Source organism: Molothrus ater, chromosome 5 (genome assembly GCF_012460135.2).
Source record: "Molothrus ater isolate BHLD 08-10-18 breed brown headed cowbird chromosome 5, BPBGC_Mater_1.1, whole genome shotgun sequence".
NCBI classification, from domain to species: domain Eukaryota; kingdom Metazoa; phylum Chordata; class Aves; order Passeriformes; family Icteridae; genus Molothrus; species Molothrus ater.
This window is the reverse complement of record NC_050482.2, coordinates 2,064,934-2,082,541: the sequence shown is the minus strand read 5'-3', so window position 1 is coordinate 2,082,541 and position 17,608 is coordinate 2,064,934. Positions and strand designations below refer to the sequence as shown.

Genomic DNA, 17,608 nt, shown 5'->3' with positions numbered 1-17,608 from the left:
CCACTGTCAGAGTGAGAGCAGGAGCTGCCCCCTGTGTGTCAGGGGGTGGCACAGCCCCATCCCATGGGGGCTCAGCCCTCCTGCAGTGCCAGCTGTGGCTCTGCTGGAGCAGGGATCCTGCACAAGGGGGGAGTTTTCCTCTGCAGCTCCAGGGCTGCTGGAGATGGGCCTGGGCTCCCTCTGGCAATGCAGGGCAGCAGAAGCTGCTCCTCTGGCAATGCACTGGGCAAAGGCTGCTGTGCTGTCCCAGCACCTCAGATTGGATCCAGGTAGGAATGCTTGGCTCCTCCCCTGGGCGCAGCATCTCCCCATGGGATGATGGAATTGGATCAGCCCTGCAGGGACACTCAGTGGCCATGGACAGCAGAGATCTCCTGGAGGGAGGATTGGCTGTGGGAGAGATCAAGAGAAAACTGCCCCATGAACAGAGAGAACTGCTCCACAGATGAGAACAGAACACACACCCCCATTTCCAGCCTTGGACAGCTGTTCTGGCAGCGGTGCTCAGGAGTTGATTCTTCAATTGGCTCTGCTGGAGTGGTCGAGGCTGTTCCCTTCTAGGGATAAAAAAGCTGTAATGATGGTCAGTGGAATTATGAGGAGTTGTGGTTTCCCAGTGGATTTATCCACAGCACAGAGTGGTTTAGGGTCTTGAGATGTGGATAGCAGTGGTGGTAGTGCTCAGAAATTACTCCAGTTCTTCCCTTAGGCAGGCAGGATGAGACCTTCCCAGGCCTGAAGGGGCTCCAGGAGAGCTGCAGAGGGACTGGGGCCAAGGCCTGCAGGGACAGCACCCAGGGAATGGCTCCAGTGCCAGAGGGCAGCCAGGGATGGGATCTTGGCAATGAGGAATTCCTGGCTGGGCTGGAATTGCCAGAGCAGCTGGGGCTGCTCCCTGGAATGTCCAAGGAAGGAATGGTTGGACAGGACTTGCAGCAGCCTGGGATGGTGGAATTTTGTCCCTGCCCATGGCAGGGGTGGAATGAGATGATTTTCCAGATCCCTTCCAACCCAAAACATTCCATAATTTCATTATTAAACGTGACCTCAAGTTGGCCACTGAGAGTCTAAAGTGTCCTCTTTAAAAATAAATGGCTGAATGTGCCTTTTGCTCTCTGGTAAAGTTATTCAGATTCTTCATTTGAACATTTTCAAGGAATTCAGCTTTATTTGAATTGTTTCTGTTGAGATTTGTGTATTCAGGTCTCATGGCGATTTAGGAATTTCAGGATGAGAAGAAATGGGCATAAATTGCACCAGGACAGATTTAGATTGGAAATTAGGAGAAGTTTCTTCCCTGAAATGTTGGTCAGGCATTGGAAGGAGCTGCCCAGGTGTGGAGTCCCCATGCCTGAGGGGATTTAAAGCCCTGTGAATGTGGCACTTGGGGACATGGGTGGCCCTGGCAGCGCTGGGAACGGTTGGATTCAATCCTAGAGGTCTTTTCCACCTAAATTATTCAGTGATCTCAGGAATCAGGAACCACAGGAATCCACACACTGAGTTTGGTGAAAGTTTCCTAGGACAATTCTGTAAACTGACAGGGAGTCACCAAATGCTCCGTCCTTGTCCCACTGGCATTTTGGGATCATCCATCCCTAACATTCCCCAACCAAGGCATGGAAGATCAGGGCACCCACTGGCCATGGACGTGTTTGGGTTAAACCATTCAAATACTTGTTTTATCAGAGATTTCCTGGGTGAGTATCAATAAATAACTTCAAGGACACCCCAGTTATCCATCTGTAAAACAGTGCTCCTGGACAGGAAAACCAGGATCGTGCCTCATCCCGTGGGGATAAATAATTCCATTAAAAACCACTACAAGATGCTGCAGGAATGTGGGCTGGAATAGCTGCTCTACATCATCCCCTCCATGGCTATTGAGCCTGAAAAAGCCCTTCTGCTTCCTGACCAAGAAATTACTTCCCATTGCCTGATTTTATTCAGGAAAAACTTCATCCGGCGAACGGCCTCATCATCATCATTATTATTGACAATAGCAGTGAGCAGAGGCTAAACTTTGCCTGAACACCCCCCTAAATCGGGAACTGCTCGTGTGCCATTGTCCAAAATACTCCTTTTTTCACCCAAAACTTCCCTGCCTGGACCCAGACAATGCATTTGATTTGTTTGGCTTGAACTTGACGCTCCTTCCTTCCTTCCTTTGCCATTCCTGGCTTTGGCACCTGCTGAGGGCTAATTAGGACAACGCTAATTTGGCCATCTCCTGATTGCAGCGAGAGGGGAAAAAAACAGGAAACGTTCTGGTTTTGCTGCTGGCAGAGGACTGAAATAGAAACCCGGATCCATCCCCGGGAATGCAGGGGAGCGGAGCCTTCCCGCCTCCATCCGCAGGGATGTTGTGCCCTCTGCAGGGACCTGGGCTCCACACAGCCCTGCCCTCTGCTCCAGGGTTTTCCCTGGGCTCTTGGCATGGGTAAATCCTGCTGTTGGCAGAATTCAGGACATCCTCTGGCTGTCCTGGATGGCCCAAACCCCTGCCAGGGGGCTCAGAGACCCTGGCACAGAGCCCAAGACGCCTCTGTGACTTTGGTTACGACCCATGGAAAAAATTACCAACCTTATATGAGGATCTGCAAGCTGAAATTAGAAAGACTTCGACCAAACTCGAAGTAGAATAATAATTAGTTTGTCACAGGGTGAAAAATAGATTTTTGGGGGTTTTAGAATGGGGGTTCAGGAGGCAAGATGGAGGAATCTGTGCGTGTCCAGCCTTTCTCCTTCTTCTTCTTCTTGGCCTCCATCTCCTGCTGTTATGTTGGCATTTTGGATTGGTTTAGGGTAGAAGCTCACAGTCTTAACATAGGGGATAGGTATTGGGAAGTTTTGGTGAATAATGTAGTTTTTAGTATAAAAAGATAACACCACCCTGAGGGCAGTCAGTGTGCCACCGACCAGCCTGCTGAACAGACCTCAGCAGGCCAGAGAAAGGATTCTTCTGTTCTCAGTCTCAAGGTTGTTTATTATTTCTAATCTATAAAATTCTGACTCCTTCTTTGACTGCTGGGCTGGGAAAAGAGACTCTCTAAAGCATCTCAGGATCACTCTGAGCAGCAGAAGTCCTGAGAAGGTGATGGAGTCAGGATTATTTACAGCTCATTAAAATCAGGATTAACTCCTGGGAGCTGGGAGTCGATCCCACCCAGCAAAGCTGCTCTTGGAATTGGCCAAGAGTAAGAATTTGGGAAGGCAGAGAGATGTTTTTGTGGGATTTGTTCTCCTTCAGGGGGAATGTGAGCGAATGTGGGTGGAAAAGCACCCAAAGGGAGGCTCCTCCAGGCAGGATTTGATCCGGAGTTCTCTGCGGGAACAGCTCAGGAAGGAACCGTCAGCACTGGGAAATGCACAGCTGAGATTGTTCATGTCTGAGCTCTGTTTGGCTCGTGTTTTCCAGGGATTTAAAAAGAAAAACATCAAACCCAAGGGGGCTGGATGGGATTGGACACTCCTATAAATAGCAGCTCTCGTGTGTTAATTGCTGACGAATTTTGGAAGTTCAGCGTAGGTGAGGTGCCTCCTGCAAATCGCATTTCTGTCCAAAATTCCAATTCCAGTTTGCCACCCAAACTGTTTACAAACGTCAGCTCTGATTTCTGACTAATTGATGAGGAGCTGGGGCTGAAAATGCAAATAAAATGGGAGATGGAGCCCCCAAACCTCCTGCCGTGCTGGCAGCACTTCCCAGTCGTGTCCAACCCCCGTCTCCAGCAGATTTCCAGGAGAGCAGCTCAACTCCAGAGTTAGGAACCATTTTGTGTTAAAAACCTGAGTATAAAGCCATTTTTGTGGGGTTTTTGGGCATACTGAAAGGAGAACTGCCCAGTTCGCAGCTGCTGACCTGAACGTGAGCCCTTCTTTTTAATCCTCTGTCAACAACCTTCTCCAACAGAATTTGCTGCCTCAAATGCAAAAATTAATCTCTCTCCGTGTTTCTACATAAATTTTCCAGTATTGTTCATGTCCACATTGAAGTTGCATGTTTGTATTTTGTTGTCCACTCCAAGCTCTGTCTTGTGCATCCACCCCCTTCTTCCCCATCTTCATCCTCACCTTGTTCATTTTGGAACCTCTCTGAAGGCTCTGAGTAAAGGAACCCCTCACCCAAATGAGCCTTTTAGTCTTAAAAGGAGATGGGCATCACCAAAATGTGGTTCAGAGAGTTTAAAAGGTGATGAAATCCTCTGGAGGTGCTCAGCTCCCTCTCTGGAGGCAGCTTCTGGTGACCAACCTCCTTTGGCTGAACTCTCTCAGCTAAATTTGGGGGAAAAATTGGGAAAATAGCCATGCTTGGATCACTCAAAATGGTGAAGAAAAGAAACCCCTCCTGCCTTCCAGCCAGGCAAAATAAATCTGAGCCCCTTTTTTACTGAAAAAGAGCAGATTCATTCAGCCAAAATGGAGCAGCCAAGCAGGAATTTTTGATTCCCCAGGAAATGCTTTTACCACTCGTTTTTGCTGCTTCTTAGTGGCATCTTCCCCTCCTTCCGTGAACTTCTCGGGTTTAAGTTGCCTTTTTGACTCTTTTTTTGGGGCAGAGGTGTCTCCTCAGGCTGTGGGTGCCTGGCCCAGCTGCTTTTTAACCCTTGGTAGCACAAGCTCAGCATGGAAACATCACCTTGGCCGTGGGAAGAGGGAAAAATCATCCAAAAATCCACCTGGCACAAGGCAGAGGAGCCCAGTGAGCCCCTGTGACTTCCAGATGTTTCCTGCTGGAAAGCCAAGCCCCCCCCAGCTGTGTCCAGGGGTATTCCCATATTATTTCCCATAAGAGAAATGATTCCTCAGAGTGCAGGATTGGTACCTGGGAAGGTGTGACACAGACCAGGATTTTGGCCACAGCATCAAGGCTGTCTCTCACTCACCAGCAGGCTGGGAATGGGAAAGATTTTGGGAAAGATTTATCCAGGACAGCTGTCCCAGACTGATATTCCATATTTTATGGTGTCTGCTCCACACTAAAAGGGGTTTTTCCATCATTTTTCCTCATTCTTTCCTCTGGGGAGGATGGAGCAGCTTGGTGGGCACCTGGATCCAGCCCAGGTCAGCTCCCTATGGCAGCAGCAGGAAAATCATGGAGCAGTTTGGGACTGGGGGAGTTGGGGTGGAAGGAAGAGTTTTGGGCTTGTCCTGGGATAATTCACTCAAGGGATACAAATTGGATTGAAGGTACAGAGCGGGAACACAGGCTGAGAAGCTGGGAAGAAAATGTGGGGAAAAGGAGTTGGGAAAAGCTGGGTGTCCAAAAGAGATTTGGGGATGTTCCATCCTCTTCAGCATCTTCTTGATGAGGGGGTGGTTGGGGTAAAACCAACACCAGTAAAAATCAGGTGGTGTTGGAACCCTGGGAAAGAGGGGGGATGTAATTCCAAGGGATCCAGGCAGTGCTGGGGCTGTTCCATGGATTACTTTGGAGCTCACTGGTTTCAGTGGATCCATGGATCTTGTCCAGAGAGGGCTTCCCTGGATCCCTGGAATGTCCAAGGTTGGACAGGGCTGGGAGCACCCTGGGACAGTGGGAGGTGTCCCTGCCCACGGCAGGGCTGGATCTGGATGGGCTTTAAGGTCCCTTCCCACCCAAACCATTCCAGGATTTCATGGACCCATGGGCACCACCAGAAGGTGAGGAAAGCAGGAATCCTGGATTAGGCTCTTGGAAAACTCTGACCCTGGAAAAGGCTGAGTTTACAGCTTATCAGAGCATCCCAACACCCTCCCCATCTCCTCCCAGCACTGACTCCACAAATAATTGGGATTTTGAGGATAATAAGGACCATAAAACAGAGAGTGGCTCTGTGTAACTCCTGGGCACCATCCATAAGTGAGGAGAGCAGGAATCATGGATTAGGTTCTTGGAAAACTCTGACCTGGAAAAGGAGGATCCCAGGCGGAGTTTGCAGCTTGTCAGGGCCTCCCAACATCTTCCCCCACTTCTTCCCAGCACTGACTCCACAGCCAATTGGGATTTTGAGGATAGTAAGGATCATAAAACAGAGAGTGGCTCTGTGTAACTCATGGGCACCACCAGAAGGTGAGGAAAGCAGGAATCCTGCATTAGGCTCTTGGAAAACTCTGACCCTGGAAAAGGCTGAGTTTGCAGCTTGTCAGAGCATCCCAACACCCTCCCCAGCACTGACTCCATGAACAATTGGGATTTTTGAGGATAATAAGGACCATAAAGCAGAGAGTGGCTCTGTGTAACTCCATCAGGACCCTCCCAAAGATGCCCTGGGTGTCTGAGGGGCCACGATAAGGCTGGAAATAATTGAAGAGAGCAAACGGTGGACTTGGAGAGAGCTGAGCTGAGAGGGAAATAACAGAGAGTAATGGGATGAAACTGAGGAAAATAAAACACCAGCTCGGTATCAGGAGTTTCTTTATCCAAGAGTTGGATTTGTTCAAGTGTGAAATAGACTCCCAAGGGAAGGAGAGTATTACTGCAGTCATTTAAATGTGCAGAGGACAAAGCCGTGGCTGGTGTGTTCCTGGAACTGTTGTCTTGCCTTGGCACAGCAGTGCCCAGAGATCATCAAACCCCCTTTCTCCATCTCAGGTGTCAGAGCTGCTGGTGGAGCTCTTTTATCCCCCCTCAGTTTTCACCAGGGTGAAAAATAAAAGACCTTTTTTTAATATTTTTTTTTTCTCCTGAATGGAAAAACACCACCTCCCCCCCAGCAGCAGAAGGCCAAAGAGGAATGTTGAGGTCTTGTGTGGCTGGAAACAAAACTCAGCCTTTTGTGTGTGACAGATTGAACGTGAAACTCGGAGGGAAGGAAAATTTGTTTGTAAGCGCATGTGACAAATTCATTTTCACAAATCCTGTGTGGTTCCTGAGCTGAGCTTGTTTTCCTGGTGCATGGGGAAAGGGTGGGATGAGAAATGAGCCGTTCTCCTCAGGATGGATCAGAGCTGGCTCCTTTCTTGCTGTTTTCCTTTGCAAAACGCAGATGCTCGGGGTGTTGTTGTTTTTATTTCTATTTATTCCCCAGATCACCACCTGAATGCTGCTGGCACCTCATCTCTGCCCCAGAATTCCAGCCTGGAGCTGGGAGAGTGTGGCTGGAATGGCTCTGCCAGGTCCCTGTCAGGGGGTGTGGGGGTGTCTCTGTTGGCCCAGTCCATTCCAGCCTGGGAGAGCTGGGAATGCTCCCCTGGAGAAGGGAAGGATCCAGGGAGAGCTTCCAGCACATTCCAGGCCTGAAGGGGCTCCAGGAGAGCTGCAGAGGGACTGGGGCCAAGGCCTGCAGGGACAGCACCCAGGGAATGGCTCCCAGTGCCAGAGGGCAGCCAGGGATGGGATCTTGGCAATGAGGAATTCCTGGCTGGGCTGGAATTGCCAGAGCAGCTGGGGCTGCCCCTGCATCCCTGGCAGTGCCCCAGGCCAGGCTGGACACTGGGGCTGGAGCAGCCTGGGATGGTGGAATTTTGTCCCTGCCCATGGATGGGGGTGGAAATGAGGATCTTGAAGGTTCTGGATTGACTCCTCCAAATACAGCATCCCATTTGTCTCCTGGAATTCCCAGTCAGGAATTCAGATCAGTTACCCTGCCAAAACCACAAAACAGGGAAATTCTTCCCCATTGGAACCCGCTGCAGTCCCTGACTCAGTTTCCCACATAGGATTTAGCTGGAATCTCCATCAGGAGATGCTTTGGATTACTTGGAAAGAAGATCCTGGACTCTTCATTCCCCTTCCTTGCTTCAGCCCTGGCCCCTAGGCTGTGGGGGGAGGTGGTGGCTCCCATGCAGGTGTCCTGGGCTGGTCCCACCTGGCACTGACCCCACCATGGGCAGAGCCTGCTGAGCTCCACTGAGATCCCAGAGGGAAATGACACCAGTGCAGGGTGACCTCCTCCAGCTGGGTGCCAAACTGAATTCCCAGGCTTGCAGAATTTAGGAAAATGGCCCTTTTTTCCCTTAGAAGATGTCTCAAAGTCCAGCAGGAGTTGTGTGTTTAAGGGAATTTCCCACCCTGTCCACCCATGTTGCTGTCCCTCCATGTGTGGATCCTTGCCTCACTCAGGACTGATCCTTTTCTCAGTCCCCATGTGTGTGATATGGAATGAAATGAATGGCACAAAATGAAATGAAAATGTCACTAAAAGCAAGATCTGCTCCTGCCTGAGGTGTTTGTGGCTGGTCTCCCTGCAGGACCATCGTGCAGTCGGATGAGAAGCTGGTGATCAGCGCCTCCTGGGCCAAGGATGATGATATCAGCAGGCTCCTGAAATCCCTGCCCAACTGGAGCAGCATGGCTCAGCCCAAGCAGCTCAGGCCCAAGAGAGAGGAGGAGGAGGATTTCATAAGGTAAAAAATGGTGGGATGTCAGAGCATCAGAGGGTAGCACAGTCGGGATGGACGGAGACGAGAGATCTCTGAAGCCAGGTGGTGGAATTTGGGGTTTATTGCACAGGGCCTGGGTGCAGGGGCCTTTTGGGATTTGGGGTTTATTGCACAGGGCCTGGGTGCAGGGGCCTTTTGGGATTTGGGGTTTATTGCACAGGGCCTGGGTGCAGGGGCCTTTTGGGATTTGGGGTTTATTGCAAAGGGCCTGGGTGCAGAGCCCTGCTGGGATTTGGGGTTTATTGCAAAGGCCTGGGTGCAGGGGCCTTTTGGGATTTGGGGTTTATTGCAAAGGGCCTGGGTGCAGGGGCCTTTTGGGGTTTGGGGTTTATTGCACAGGGCCTGGGTGCAGGGGCCTTTTGGGATCTGGGGTTTATTGCAAAGGGCCTGGGTGCAGGGGCCTTTTGGGATCTGGGGTTTATTGCAAAGGGCCTGGGTGCAGGGGCCTTTTGGGATTTGGGGTTTATTGCCAAGGGGCTGGGTGCAGGGCCCTGCTGGGATTTGGGGTTTATTGCAAAGGGCCTGGGTGCAGGGGCCTTTTGGGATTTGGGGTTTATTGCACAGGGCCTGGGTGCAGGGGCCTTTTGGGATTTGGGGTTTATTGCAAAGGGCCTGGGTGCAGGGCCCTGCTGGGAGCTGCCAGGCACAGCTCAGAGCAGGCCTGAGAGAAGAGAGGGGCAGAGAGGATGAGAGGGTGAGAGAGTAAGGGAGTAAAAAAGGTAAGAGAGTAAAAGGGTAAGAGAGCGAGGTTCCCGTTCCAATACCATAAATCTTCTTCTGTGTTGAATATTCTGATTCTCACTGACCAATCTAGCACAATAAACCAATCCTAGAGCATTTCCATACAGCCTATAAGAATCACTACATTACCATACTGTGTTACATTTTAAACCCTACAAACTCCCCTTTGGGCCCCTTCTGCCAAGCTGTAGGGTCTGCTCTGCCCCTTGGGCCTGTCTGCAAGCAGAGGGTGTTGTTCCATCAAAAGGGGATCACCTTCAGCCAGCCATGCCATCGTTTTCCAGTTGTTCAGTAACTGAGGGATCTCAAAGCTTGCTTTCATTTCAATCTCACTTATAGTTTCTGTATTCTCAAAACCTCTTGCCAGACAATCATATTTATAAGGCTTTCCTGTTTCATCTCCCCAACAGTGGGAAGTTGGGAAAGGGTTTCAAGGAGAGCAGCAGCAAATCACAGGAATGGATTCACAGCATTTTCACAGCTGTCCTGTCCACAGGAGAATCATGGAATAATCATTTGGGAAATGGGAAAGGCTTTGGAGATCAGCCAGTCCAACCATTCCCAGCCCTGCCAAGGCCACCACTGACCCTGTCCCCAAGTGCCACATCCACATGGCTTTAAATCCCTCCAGGGCTGGGGACTACACCCCTGCCCTGGGCAGCCTTTTGGAGGAAGAAATCTTCCCAATATCCACGCTAAGCTTTTCCTGGTGCAATTTCTCCTCGCTCTGCTGTTCTGACAAAGCCATTTGGGAGCTGTCTTTGGGATCCAACTCAGGGAAGTGCCTGGGATTGGGCAAGGAAATTGATTTTGAATCCACCCAAATCCTTGTCCTGCTGGTTGGTGTTGCTCTGGTCACCCACGTGGTGAAGGGAGCAGCATTTTCTGACCTAAAGGAGGGGCCAGCTGGTTGTACTGGGAAGAAATTCCCAAAATATGTCAAAGGGATCTTTAATTTGAGCCATGACCTGATGGAGTTTCCCCTCCATCCCAACTCCAGGCACTAACTCAGGGGAGCAAATGAAACATTCCAACATTTCCAGCAGGAATTCTTTTGGAGACAACTCTGTGTGCCCAAACCAGGTTGTTCCAACCTTTCACGCCAGTGGAAGCTTGGAAGGAGCAGATTCCCTTTCCCTGCACACTGGGAATGGCTCAGCTCCTGTGAGATTCCAAAGGCTGCACATTCCCATCCCTATTCATCACTTCCTTGATTGGCACTTGGCTGTAAAAGTGGAGGAGGAGGAGAAGCTGTTGAAAATAACAAGTCCAATTTGCCCAGATTGTCATTTTCCTCCTTCCCTGCCTGGAAGCCCCGTGACAGGGAGGCTGCAGCCTGGAGAGGATGGGATTTGTGGGTCACAGAAGGGTTTGCAGCTTGGGCAGGGATTTAAAACATCCCCAGGGGAGCAGGGGGAGCCTGCAGAGCCCTTGAGGTCTCTGTGCGGTCCCTGAGTTGAATTTCATGGATTCAGCTCTCACCTACTTTCACATTTATCCTTCATTTCCTCACCTACTTTCATATTTATCCTTCATTTCCTCACCTGGGAAGCCCCTCCTGGCTCTCCCTGTGATTCCTGATCCATCATTTTGGGATAGCAAAGCTCCAATGGGCTCTGCTGGCCGAGTGGAAATTCCTGGCTAGGCAAAAACAGATGGGTGATGCTGACAGAAGCAACATTTTCATCCTAATGTGCATTTTATTCCATTCATTCCATCCTCCTGGCTATTCATTGAAGTATTTTGTGGATCAGAGGAGCTCCAATGGCAAGACTTTAAGTCATCCACACTGAATTTCCTGGGAAAAGCTCCTGTGCTGTGGCTTTTTCCAGCCCAGGTTCAGGACAAAGATCTTTTCTCAGTATCTGTTTGCACAGAGCATCATCTGCTAAGACCCAGTTCCTGTGGCATTAATTTCAATCATAATAATTGGTCCGGGCCAGATTTAGCCAACTGATGGCTTAGAAACTTCCTCCAGCATGGGTGGGTGGTGAATAGATCCCTCCTGAAAGCTTCAAAATAAAATTAATTGCTTGTCCAGTTTTTTGTCATCCTCCTCCCATTTAAGCAGCCTTTTCTCAGCCTTTTCTCCTAATACAAAGGAACATGATTTCAACAGATTTATTCGCTGCTGCTGCTTCTTTCTCTTGGCACTGCTGATGAATTGGGAATAATTTCTGCCTGGACACTGCAGAGGGAAGCAGCTCCTGTGGAATCCTTGGTTAGCAGAGAATGAGAGCTCATTTCATTATCATTTAACCTCTAAGATATTTAAAATTTCAGTATTTGGTGTTCATGGGCCCTAATTCTTGGCTGGCAGGTCAGGACTACACCTCCCTTCCTGGAAAAGAAGGTTAAAGCCTAATGAAATTTGGGGAAATGTTCTTTTTTGGATGTGGATTTGCTCAGCAGCATCCCTTTATAATTATTGGGAAATTAAACAAATCCTGAAAGTTCACCAGCAGTTTTTGTCCTGTGGCAGCAGAAGAGATCCATGCCCAGCTTTCCTTCCCTCCCCAGCTTTCCTGTAACTCATTTGTTTAACTAAAAAGAATCCAAACAACAAAAAAAATCCTTGTACAAAATAATCCTCAGCCTGTGGACAGAGATTGATTTTGTTGTCTTAACCCCTCGCTGTCTCCTGAGCGAGGAGATGTCAGAAGGCCCCAGCAGAATTTCCCATTAATTGGGAATTATCACCATTAATGGGGAATTATTATTATTATTATTATTATTATTATTATTATTATTATTATTATTATTATTATTATTATTATTATTATTATTATTATTATTATTATTATTATTCCAGTGGGAATGGGCAGCCAGAGGGGCCTGCTGGGGCATTTTAGAGCTTGGTGAGTGTAGTGGTTGTGGTTCACTAATTCAAGATTTTTTCTCTTTTGAAATTTTTTAACTAATGTGTTGATGAGTGTGGTGGGCTTTGGTGTTGGTTAATTATTAGTGTACTTCTTTCATGTTGTGAGATAGGATTAGGAGAAAGGTAAAGTAGGCTTAAAACTTTCAAAGGGTACAAAGCATATTTTATTAAAAGCTTTTTTATTTAAAAAAAAGGAAATTTTATTAAAAGGCTTTTTATTAAAAACTAAAAGAAAAAAAGTTGCAAGATCAAAACAAACTGGATTTCCTCCCATTCCAAACCACAGCAGTGAGGGGAGGAAGAGAAGCAAAGCCAGCCTCTGCTGCTGGAATTGGGATTTGGAGCTCTGGGGTGGCTGTGAAACAGGCTGCCCTCATCTCTGGAGAAAGGGGATCCCACAGCTCATTCCCCAGGCAGAGGTGCTGCTGATAAACCCCAAAGATGTTCCCAGCTCTGCCTTGGGGACGGAAAAGCAGTTGGAAAAGAGCTTGGATCCAACTCATATTACTAATATTGTTAAAAAAATGTAAAGGCAGTTTAAAAAATACTAGTAATAATGCCATATATCATTAAACTTCATATATTTATACAATTTTACAGCACAAAACTAACCAATATTTTACTTCTCATATGAAAACACACTCTTCACTGTGGTATTTGCTGGGTCCCCAGGATGAAGGAGGAATGAGTGAATCTGACTCCATGTTCTCAGAAGGCTCATTTATTATTTTATGATACTATATTATATTAAAGAATGCTATACTAAAATATACTAAAGAATACAGAAAGGATACAGACAGAAGACTAAAAGATGATAATGAAAACTCATGACTCTCTCCAGGGTCCCAACACAGCTTGACACTGAGTGGTCATTAATTAAAACAATTCCCATGAAACCAATGAAACAATCACCTGTTGGATAAACAATCTCCAACCACATTCCAAAGCAGCAAAACACAGGAGAAGCAAATCAGATCATATTGTTTTCCTTTTTCTCTGAGGCTTCTCAGCTTCCCAGGACAAGAATCCTGGGTGAAGGGATTTTTCATAAAATATGATGGTGACACGTCACTTCCAAGATTGAGAACAGAAAAGATTCTCCTGCTGTCCCTGATTCCACATTCCTCAGGGGGGCTTTGCTTTCCTGTGAGAGCCTAAATGAGAGATGTGGGACTCCAGGCAGCTCTCCAAAATGCAGTTTATTGTATCCAAGGTGTCACAGCAGCCCAGGGTCTGGGTGACAGAGCTGCGCCCACAGCTGTCAGCTCCAGCCACAGGCAGGCCTGCAGACCCACATCCCTCATTCAGGCTCTTAGTAATGGTGCCCCATGTTGGGCGCCACTGGAAAAGCTTAAATGAGGGGTGTGGGACTCCAGGGGCTCTCCAAAATGCAGTTTATTGTATCCAAAATGCAGTTTATTGTATCCAAGGTGTCACAGCAGCCCAGGGCTGTGGGTGACAGAGCTGTGCCCACAGCTGTCAGCTCCAGCTGCAGGCAGCCCTGCAGACCCTTTGGTTTTGGTCACAGTGCATTAGAGACTTTTCTTTGCTGAGCATCTTCATGCAGTGGAACCAATCTATACCTGAACTGTTATCTACAGCCTGTCATAACTACTGTAATTACCATATTCATGTTACTGTTCTCCAATCACTCAAAGTTAGTGCATTACAGTTTAAGCTAGAAGTTGGTTTGTTGGTTTTCAGTTTTCTTGCAGTGGAAAATTCTGAGACTTTTTTCCTACTTGCACCATTTGCTGCCTTGTTTGCCTGTGCTCTCTTTGTGCTTGGTAAAAACATCTTCTTGTTTGGGGTGGGTTGATCCTTTGCTCTAAGCCATAAAACCCCTTCTAACTAACACACCCTTTGCCTCCTTGGTTATCAGCAATTCTTTTCCTCTATATCAAAACTTGCTTCCATCTCTATTCCTTCATCAGACTCTACATTTAAAAATCTTTCTGCTAAGCATCCATATCTGTGAGACTTTCTTGTCAAACATTCATCCTTCCCAACACTTTCCATTTCAGGGCTGCTTTTGGCAAAGAATCCGAAGTTTTGATCGGGAATTTGGGAGACAAACTGATCCCTCAGCAGGAGATCCTGCGGGACGTCAGCGACCTCAAAGCCTTGGCCAACCTGCACGAGAGCCTGGAGTGGCTGGCAGCACGCACCAAGGCAGCTTTCTCCAGCCTCTCAGCAGCCCAGAGTGAGTAACCATCAGAGCAAACCTCTGCCTGGGCATGGGGACAGCAGAAATGTGGGGTTTGAGCAGGTTTTTTTCCTGCTCCCCAGGCAGGTTTGTGTCAGAGAGAAGCAGAAAGTGAAGCAGCTTTGTCTGTTTGTTCCTCTGGGGGCACTGGGAGGGCTCCAGGGGCATCGTTGCTGTCTGGGTTTGAAAAGCCAGGTGTCTGCTCAGGGAGGCAGGAGCCTCCTCAGGAATGGAAAATGTAAACTCCCTCCTTCCAAATTGTTAAAATTTTGAAATTAAGAGGCTCTCAGGCAAAGATATGGGAATAGGAATGAGAGGTTACTAGGAAAATTAAAAGACAAATATAATAGTGCAAAAAAACACTGACAGAGTCAGAAATTACCTGACAGCCTGTGGGTCAGGGGGTTGGTGGCAGTCTGTCTTGGTTTGGAAAGCCAGGTGTCTGCTAAGGAAGGCAGGAGCCTCCCCAGAAACGGAAAATGTGAACCCATTCTCTCTGAATTATTGCAATTTTGAAATTAAGGGACTCTCAGGCAAAGATATGGGAGCAGGAATAACAGATCTTTACTAGGAAAAGATATGGGAATAGGAATAACAGATCTTTACTAAGAAAATCAAAATACAAATGCAATGGTACAAACAAAAAGAGAAAAAAACTACTGCTAGAGCAGGAGCTGCCCCCTGTGTGTCAGGGGGTGGCACAGCCCCATCCCATGGGGGCTCAGCCCTCCTGCAGTGCCAGCTGTGGCTCTGCTGGAGCAGGGATCCTGCACAAGGGGGGAGTTTTCCTCTGAGGTCAAACTCTGAGTTTCCCACCTGTGATCTCACACACTCCTGTCCAAACTGCACACCCACAATCCCAGTTCCACCATTCCATTCTGGAAGCTTCTCCAGGCCTCAGGGCAGTGCAGGGTTCTCCTGGGGGTCAGTGCCTGCAGCACAGAAATCTCCAATTCTCAGCAGCCAGAACTCCAAGTTAATTGCTGATTGCCTTTGGGATAATTAGGAACTGAGGGACAGCAGGTTGGTGAGTTTAGCTTCTTTTTGCCAGGGTTGGGATTAAATGCCTGAGATGGTGTTTCTTGTTTGGACTCAGATGTTTGTTAGTTCTTATCCATGTCACAGTCTCACAAACCCTGAGTTCTACTGCACCTCACTCTAACAAATTAAAAATGGAGCCCCATCTCTCTCCCCCCAAGGCCTTTTAGGGATAAACTGTCCAATTAAGAAATGACACCTGAATTATTTTCACTTTTAACCCAATAACCAACCACCCATGCCCTGCAATGGGGACTTTTTAATCCAAGGGCACAAAACCACCCAAACCCATGGAGGAGAAGGAGAAGAAGGAGCAGCCCTGCCCCCAAACCTGCATCTTGCTTTATATCTATTCCTGCATTCTAAACCCTTAAACTCTGAGTTTCCCCCCTGTGATCTCACACACTCCTGTCCAAACTGCACACCCACAATCCCAGTTCCATCATTCCATTCTGGAAGCTTCTCCAGGCCTCAGGTCAGTGCAGGGTTCTCCTGGGGGTCAGTGCCTGGCAGCACAGAAAAATCTGAAATTCTCAGCAAATTTCAAAATTCCAACAGCCTTTGTCTTGCTTGGAGCTCTTCCTCCTGCCCAGCATCCCTGGCATTAAATCCTGCGTGTTTGACAAATCCTGAGCATCCCCTGCTGTCTCAGGGGGTGCAGGGGACAGCTGAGGAGCTGGAAAAGGAAAATCATGGAATAAAAACCCCACACAACTCAAGGGGAGCCCAGGACTCAGGGGAATGTGTGAGGATACAGGGAATTTCTGCAATTTCTGCAGTTTGGTTTGGAAATTTGGAGCGGAATCCTGAGGGAAGGTGCCCAGGACTGGGGGCAGCTGAGCTCTCCTGGAGCTGGGAGTTGAAAATCAGCTCAGACTTTTTTTTTTTTCCTGGGAATTTCACAAGGGAGATTTGCTGGTGTGCTGAACAAAGTCACAGTGTTTTATGTCCATTAAATCACTCTTGGCAGCAGAGCCCCTCTGGTGACTGAAATCCTTCCTGTGGCTTCTAATTCTGCTCTGGAGCTGGGCTTGGAACTCCTCACTCAGCTTTCCCTCATCAGATCCTTTGGATCCAAAAGGAAAACTAAAGTTACAATTAAACCCCAAATTACTCCAGGTAGCTTTAATGTTCCTGTAACCCAGACTTTGACTTCTCCATACCTGGGTGACAACACTTGCTCTGTTCTAGCTTTTTATGGTTATTAAACAAATAACAAAATTAAACAAAACCCACTGGGAAATGCTATCAAAGTTCAGTAGCCAAATATTTCTTTAGTCACCGGGAGAGTTCTTGGGGCTGATGATTTATGTTCCAACAGTCAGAGCTGTTAAAATAAAACATCATTTACAACTTGAGGTCTGGTTGAAACTCGGGTTTTTTAATATATCAATATTTTCCAGCTGTTAAAGGGCACGAGCATGACTTTCAGGCCTCAGAGAGGACGTTCCACACGGTGGTGAATAAACACAAAAGCACAAAGTGTAATATTTCACTTGGCAGCATCTCCTGACAATAAAAATCCATCTTCCTTTGTAATAACTTCATCCTAAAATGTCTGTGCACAAATGCCAGGAGTGTCTGGAGCCAGGGGAAGAAGGGGCAGCGGTAGGAAAGGACAGAAGCTGTCCCGACCTCCTGCTTATGCCTGAAATTTTCATCCTTGATTGTTGCTCTGTTCTGCCCCAACAAGTGGAGATTCAGTCCTGCTCCCACTCAGGGCATCACCCAAGTGTTCAGGGAGTGATCAGGACCTGAATTTTTGGTGCAATGCCAGAACTTCCCTAATCCCAACAAGCTCACGTGGAAGTGGTGGCCCTGGGGGAAGGCAGCAGATTTTCCAGCAAAGCTTCCTTGGATGCAAACAATTTAAAAAGATATTTTATTATTTTTTATATTTTTTATATTTTATTCTTATATATTTATCTATTTTATATTTATATTTTTAATATAAATATAAAATCGTATGTGTTTATAATATTTTACATATTTGTATATTTATGCATTTTTATATTTATATTTTATATTATAGTATTTATATTTAATTATAAAATATTTATGTTTCATAAAATATAAATTATATTTATATATTGTATTTATATAATTGTATTTATATAATTTTTGTTTTAAATAATATATAATATAATTTATATTTATATATAAACTTATATAAATATATATTTTTATATATTTATATTTTCTATATTTTATATATTGTGATTATTATATAATATAAAATTATATTATTGTATTATTATATATATTATTATATATATATATAATATAAAATTATATATATATAAACTTATATAATTTTATAATGTTCTAATTAATATAATATATAAGATAATATAAATATAATTTTATAAAATAATGAA

The 17,608-nt window shown here is 46.7% G+C and overlaps 1 protein-coding gene across 1 annotated transcript in view; it reads left to right on the top strand.

Moving 5' to 3' along the window:
• EXOC4 (exocyst complex component 4) overlaps positions 1-17,608 on the top strand; it is a 362,041-nt gene that overhangs the window by 291,077 nt on the left and 53,356 nt on the right. Inside the window, exons 13-14 of the mRNA XM_036400734.2 lie at positions 8,173-8,328; positions 14,011-14,189. Of these exons, the coding sequence (XP_036256627.1) occupies positions 8,173-8,328; positions 14,011-14,189 (335 nt within the window). The remainder of the gene's footprint in view (positions 1-8,172; positions 8,329-14,010; positions 14,190-17,608) is intronic.